This window comes from Alosa pseudoharengus, unplaced genomic scaffold (genome assembly GCF_046254945.1).
Source record: "Alosa pseudoharengus isolate Yale_2024_CS ecotype anadromous, Long Island Sound unplaced genomic scaffold, YU_APseudo_1.1 YU_APseudo_1.1_scf_18, whole genome shotgun sequence".
Lineage (NCBI taxonomy): Eukaryota > Metazoa > Chordata > Actinopteri > Clupeiformes > Clupeidae > Alosa > Alosa pseudoharengus.
In genome coordinates, this window is record NW_027468650.1 from 28073171 (window position 1) to 28080091 (window position 6921).

A 6921-nucleotide genomic window follows, 5' to 3' on the forward strand; every position below is an offset into this window, starting at 1 on the left:
TGCATTCACTCAGCGGGAGGGGCACCGGGCCCTACACACGCCCACAAATGGGCACACAGACACACATTCGGACATTCCCACCTCACCCCTCTCCCCAGTGCCACTCTCTCCCACACGTGACATGGCGGTGCCTGCTCGGCCCCAGAGGCCAAGAAGACCGCCGGCCCATCTGAGAGACTTTGTTTAAAGTTGTTGTGTTGTGTTGTGTGTATTTGTTGTTCCCTCAGGGTCGAGGAACTTTGATGCGGGGGGGGGGGGCCAATGTAGCGACCATGCTATGCGTAACCCCGGGCACGCTCATGGTTGGCAGCCTGGCGAGAAGGGGGGCGGGACCCCCGAGGAATATAGGCTACGGTTCGAGGAAGTTCTGCCTCTTTCGGTTCTGGGCCTGACACGGCCCGCTGTGTGTTACATGCTGCATTGTGTGCTTTGTGCAATAAACCAGTTCATGAAACTCTGGCTCTTAGTGAAACGCTACAGTATTTTGTCATTTTTGGCGAAGACATCAGAATGTCTGTGCATTATCGCCACGCTCTTACTGGAGGACGACTCTCTTTTTACAGAATATCCAATAAAAGTCGACGTTGGTCCATGCGTTGCCACATCATTTCAGCAATGATGTTGCCACTTAACAAGAACAAGAAAAAGTTGCTCGGGAACGCGCGTGGAGTCCGAGTGGAGTCGCCCTGAAGCGCAACTTCATTTCATTGGATAACATCGGCTCTAACTAAGAGCGGTCTGCCTGCCGTCCTGCTGCTGCAAATATGCATTCGAACATGACGTGAAATATCCGTAGTCTAACTATAAATAAACTATTCGGTTTTTAGTGCCATGTGTAGCGCATTTTTACAGTCTATGATTAGTTTGTGTTTTATTTTATTGCCATCTCATAGCGGACGTATTCTAGCGTTGGCCCATGACCAAATCAAGCCAATAGGCCTAATAGCCAGTAGCCACAATAATGACTGGAGCCAGAGCCCTCAACAGCCACCCTGTTTTGAAAATGGAAGATAACGCACAGAACGCCCAGCCTGAGCGGACAATTCCGTCCCCAACTCATCTAAAATGTCTTTACTTTGGGTTGTACACCGCAGATGGTAAAGTAACCGTTAAAGAGAATGTAGTCTGCGGACTCAGCAAAAACAGTTTACTTACGCATCCACGACATCCAATCTTCGCGCTCACCTGTCGAGTAACCATCCAAATGAGGCAGCGGAGTCAGAGGCACAGTAGACGGCCAGAACATCGCCAGGCGTCCAACATATGATTGCATACTTTCCGTAAATCCTAAATTATGTCCGGGGTCTGCTATTTACTTAGGCTGCGCAAAGCACAGGTATTTATTTGGGGTAGGCTTATTCGAGGCAGACCTTTATTTCTTACATTGTGCGTTTTATTGTGAGACATTTGGAGCGCCATACCAGGCTATCAAAAGCAGACGATTTTCGGTTTTGGTATGGGATTTAATTTACTTTTGGACTTTTATTATATAGTTAAATGTTGAGACTGATGTGCACTTAAATCTAGAGGGTATTTGATGATCACTGTAAAGTTTCGTGTAGTTGAAAAGTGTTGGAATTTCCAGCTGTTTATTGCGAGACAAGCTAGGCCTTTCACTCATTCATTGAACGTGCGCTGTGCTCTTTTTTTTTGCGCTGTTCTCTAATATAACCTTATTGCGTAGCGAAGTAGCCTAAATTGAGTTATTTTTTTAATTATGCATGGTTTACTTTTCCTCGCGGCAATAATTGTGTTTCAGTGTAGTAGCCTAGTGCTTCAGCCTCTGGCAAGCTTCAAAGGGGGCGGCTATTGAGAGCAACGTGTTGGAGACCCATGGTGTAACGAGACAAGGGCTTAATGCCTCTGTTGTGTAATTTATTGTCTTTAATCATGTTTAGGCTATTTTTGTTCGGGACAAACAACAACGAAAGAAGATCAATACAATTGTCTTTATTTGTCATATGATCAAATAACCATAATAAAGGCTACACGTCTTCCCATAGGCTCCTCAAGAAATACGCACTGAATAACGTTTGGCTGTAGCCGCCGGATAGGTACCCGCCCATCAACATGTACGCGCATGAGAGCTCGTGCCCAACACGGACTTTCGTGCACGGAGCTGGTTCCAAATGCTCCATGCGGCGCCATACTTGAAAATGGCGTATGCTAACATGCCGAAGCTAATCTGCACGCTGTTGACCCCCTGTTCGTAATCAACCATTTTTGGCAAGGCCAGAGAATGTCTAATAAGGGGAGAACTGCCACTCTCGGAAAACTTCCGGTTTCTGAACTGGTTGCAGTTCCTTCTGTAGTTCCACATGAGGGCGCTCGTCCACGAGTGCAGAATGCATGGAGGTCTATGGAGCTGTACCCCTCAAAATCCACTTTTCTCGGGATATAATTTTTTTTTCAAGTAATTTGAATATTGTATTCGAAAGGGGAGGCAAAGAAAATACACTTGTAAAGTATTATATTTTTTAAAGTGACTTAATTGTTCTAAAAAGCCTTTCAAATGTGTCAATGACGTCACTCATTAGCACAATGCTAGCGTGTTATGGGCAACAACAACCCAAACTGTAAGAAATCAAAAGGACATAAGTACTCGTTCATTCAACTTTTGACCTATAACCCATGTTGAAGTTATACAAACTACAATCAAATCTGAGATTTGTCAACGACAATCAGGTGAAAGAGACAAATTTAGCCGCCTAGCTCCATTGACTCCCATTCATTCTGCACTCATGGCGATCGCCCCCAGTGGAAATCTGGTGGAACTGCAACCAAAATTCGGTACAATGGGACTTATACGGAGTGGCAAGGCTCTCCGAAGACGGGCTCTGGGTCTGAGCTGGCTCAACTTCCGGTCGAGTTATAGTAAAACAAATAATAAAAAGTAATGGCCTCCGTGCTTTCACCTTCTTCTATGTTCACAGTTTATGTGACTTTATAAATAAAAAAACATTCTCGGAGGGCTCTGATAAAAAATAAATGAGCAACTGGAAGTTGTTGAGTTGACCCGGAAATACTGTTCATAATTATGCGAGGCATACAGTCTATGGTGCGAGGTGAATGAATGGTGCTGTGTTAGCGTGTACGTAAGAGTAGAATTGAGGTTTTGACAATATAAGTCATCCTAACAGAAGACAAACGAGGTAATAGTGCCAGGCTGTTTGTGCAGTAATGATTGAACCCAAGAAACGTGCTGCCGATATGGCAGTGGTCCCAGCTGCTGTGAAGAGGCCGCGCAACGAGCTTGTAGCCGCCGTGCAGTCCCAACAACTCATGCCTACGGGACCTCCGCGCTGTTCCAGCCTCGAGGCTCCGATCATGCTACTCTCTGGGCATGATGGGGAGATTTACGGCTGCAAATTTCACCCCAATGGAGCCACACTAGCCTCGGCCGGCTATGACCGCCTCATCTTGATGTGGAACGTGTATGGAGACTGCGAGAACTACGCGACGCTAAAGGGACACAGTGGAGCAGTTATGGAACTTCAGTACAACACAGACGGGAGTCTGCTGTTCTCCGCCAGCACCGATAAGACGGTGTGTATCTGGGACGCAGAGACAGGTGAGCGTGTGAAACGTCTGAAAGGCCATACCTCCTTCGTTAACTCTTGTTACCCTGCGCGCCGTGGCCCTCAGCTGGTGTGCACGGGAAGCGACGATGGCACCGTGAAGTTGTGGGACATCCGAAAGAAGGCATCAGTTCACACTTTTCAGAACACCTACCAGGTGCTCAGCGTCACCTTCAACGACACCAGCGACCAGATCATGTCCGGAGGCATTGATAATGACATTAAGGTTTGGGACCTGAGACAAAATAAGTTGATATACAGCATGCAAGGTCACGGGGACTCCGTTACAGGACTCTGTCTTAGCGCAGAGGGATCCTACCTGCTCTCCAACTCCATGGACAACACCGTGCGGGTATGGGATGTCCGGCCATTTGCTCCGAAGGAGAGGTGAGGACACCACGTTCTTGTATACTGTACAATATTTAGTTTGAAATAGAGCCTTTCATGTTTTTTATTTTCTTGGTTTAAATATACCCATAGAAGAAGTCTTAGTCTTAGTCTGCATAAGTGCCTGATGGCAGTCAGAAAGTCTAAGTCTTACTCTTTATAAATGGCTGATGGCAGTCAGAAACGCGCCAGATGTTGTACCCAGGCCCTCCTTCACGGTCCAAAATGTGCTGCCCGTAGCCGTAGGGGCAGTCGTGGCCTACTGGTTAGCACTTCGGACCTGTAACCGGAGGGTTGCCGGTTCGAATCCCGACCAGTAGGCACGGCTGAAGTGCCCTTGAGCAAGGCACCTAACCCCTCACTGCTCTCCGAGCACCGCCGTTGATTCAGGCAGCTCACTGCGCCGGGATTAGTGTGTGCTTCACCTCACTGTGTGCTGTGTGTGTTTCACTAATTCACGGATTGGGATAAATGCAGAGACAGTGTTTCCTCTAGGATTTTTTTAAGCAGTGGGGGCAGGCCTGTCCGAACCCCCATCGCCCCCCCGGCCCACGGAACTGACAACTGACACTTCGCTGCAACACAAACAGTTATATGTATTCACCTCTATTCACACACAATGAGGCATTATTTTCAGTTGTGATTGAGCTGTATATTTGGAGAATCTACAACAGGTCTGCACAATGAATTTTGAAAGGCAACTGCGACTACTGTGCATCTGCCCCATTTCTGATACTGTGGGGGAAGAAAATTAAACCGTGGGGGGCCGCCACTACCAAATCAACATAGAGGAAATACCAACAGAGCAACAAGTAGGCTTCTTTAGTAAATGCTTATGCCCCGTTGATGTGGGCTCTTAGAAAAGCCAGTAGCCTGGCTCTGTGACCACCCGAAGAACCAAAACGGCAAAAAAAAAAAAAAAAAAAAAAAACACGAACAGAACAGCCTTCACGAGCATTTTACTGGGGGTTATCAAGAAGGCACCTTCCTTCGTCGTTTCACTGAATTAGACCCATGACATCATAAGAAGGCTCAACAGTGGTGTTTCTTGTCCCAGACCCACCCCCCTCCACACATTGGGTAGACACAACCAAAGACACCAACAAATACCCCTGAAACACAGTGACTAGTTTTACTAGAGTTAATTCAGGTTATAACACGACCCCAAACGTCTGTGAGTGCCTCAGCCGTAGCCATTTGCTTGCCTTTTCAGCAGCCTTTTACAACTCCTTTCACTAGATCTTTTAATTCAACTCGTTAAAAAAAAGTGGGAATGAAAACTATAGTGCTGCATTTATATTTCTGTCCAGTGTAGAATATCTAAAATACTTAGAAATTTAGAATGGCATGCAAGGTAAAGAGACTCCATGGATACCAAAACCTTAAATATACTAAATAACCAGAAATGTAGAATAGTTGTTTTATATAGTCTTTTCTGATTCTGTTTGTGAGCCACACAATCTTGTAATTGTCATTTTTGTCTTTTATAGCTGTATTTAGGCTACCTTTGCATTTGTCAAAGTCTATACTTTATAGCAAAGTAACATTTTCCTGAAGTATGTTGTTACTGTTGTTGTAGGTGTGTGAAGGTCTTCCAAGGGAATGTTCACAACTTTGAAAAGAACCTTCTGCGTTGCTCCTGGTCTCCGGATGGCAGTAAGATTGCTGCTGGCTCCGCTGACAGGTTTGTGTACGTCTGGGACACCACGTCCCGCAGGATTCTCTACAAACTTCCGGGTCATGCTGGGTCAGTCAATGAGGTCAGCTTTCACCCTGAGGAGCCTATTGTGCTGTCTTGCTCCAGTGACAAACGACTGTACATGGGAGAGATCCAGTAAGACTGATGACATGTCTTTGCAAAATGGAGGGACAGCCGTTGAAGGACATTTGGCGATGTGTTCAGTAGACCTGTGTGTGTGTTTGTGTACATGTGTGTGTACGTATGTGTGTACGCAATGCCATGTGTGTATATGAGAGAATGGAAGACACTTGACTTTTACATAGGCAATCTCAGCTTTTCTTTTATAAAAGTCTTGTAAACTTGGATGTTTTTGACATCTTTGAATAAACTTGCTAAGAAAATACCAATTTAGGTGTATTATTCTGTCATGTTGGGAATAGCTAACCAAGTACAGTGTTTCCTCTACGTTTATTTCAGCATGGCGGCCCGCCACGGTTTAATTAATACCACCACCGTATCAGAATCAGGGCAGACGCACAATAGTTGCAGTTGCTTTTTAAATAATCCTGCCGACGTATCCTCCCCTCCTGGCTGCCACTCACATTGCAATTTAACAATACGTAGCCTAAAACTAGTCAGAGGTTATTATGGCCCGTCCAGTTTCACTTCACATATTATTGTATTGATGTAGCCTATTTAAAACATTAACTTTCTTCTCAGTGTTTCCTCTTCATTTAGCGGTGCCACTGCTTCAGAATTAGGGGAGACGCAAAATATTGTCCGGAAGCATAGTAGGCTACATGCTCTCCGCTGGCTGCTGAAAATTGCAGTTTAACAATAAGCAGTATTGCTAATCCGAGGTACCTGTCTAGTTTTATTCCATAAATATATTGTTTTTATAGACGTAAGTGGCATGCGCTATCAAGAGCTATGTGCTACGCATGTTTGTCAACATTGCAAAAACTAAAATTTTCGCACAACTTGGTGGAAAGGTGTAGCACAGGCTAAGGAGAACCTATTGAACCCATTCAACGTGGGCTGCCGCCACTGTTAAAAAAAATCTAGCGGAAACACTGAAGTACTTCAGTGAAATCTTCACAACATCTTTGTTGTTTTCATTGCCAATCAAAAACTGGTGGAGGGAGTAAGTTTCAGAATTTTATTTGAATTTGCAATTAGGCACTTTACATACTGTGTGTACTGTATTATGATGTCCCACTCTCAGTGCCACATGTTTTCAAGAGTAGTTCTCTAACTTATACAAGGTGTTTCCAG

At 45.2% G+C, this 6921-nt stretch overlaps 1 protein-coding gene across 1 annotated transcript; it reads left to right on the forward strand.

Annotated features, from left to right (window-relative positions):
- Positions 1–2996: 2996 nt before the first annotated feature.
- LOC143131740 (U5 small nuclear ribonucleoprotein 40 kDa protein-like) lies at positions 2997–6043 on the forward strand. Its single transcript, XM_076291349.1, has 2 exons — positions 2997–3965; positions 5545–6043. The coding sequence occupies exons 1-2, from the start codon at positions 3181–3183 to the stop codon at positions 5801–5803; spliced, it is 1044 nt and encodes a 347-aa protein (XP_076147464.1). The 5' UTR covers positions 2997–3180; the 3' UTR covers positions 5804–6043.
- The last annotated feature ends 878 nt before the right edge of the window (positions 6044–6921 follow it).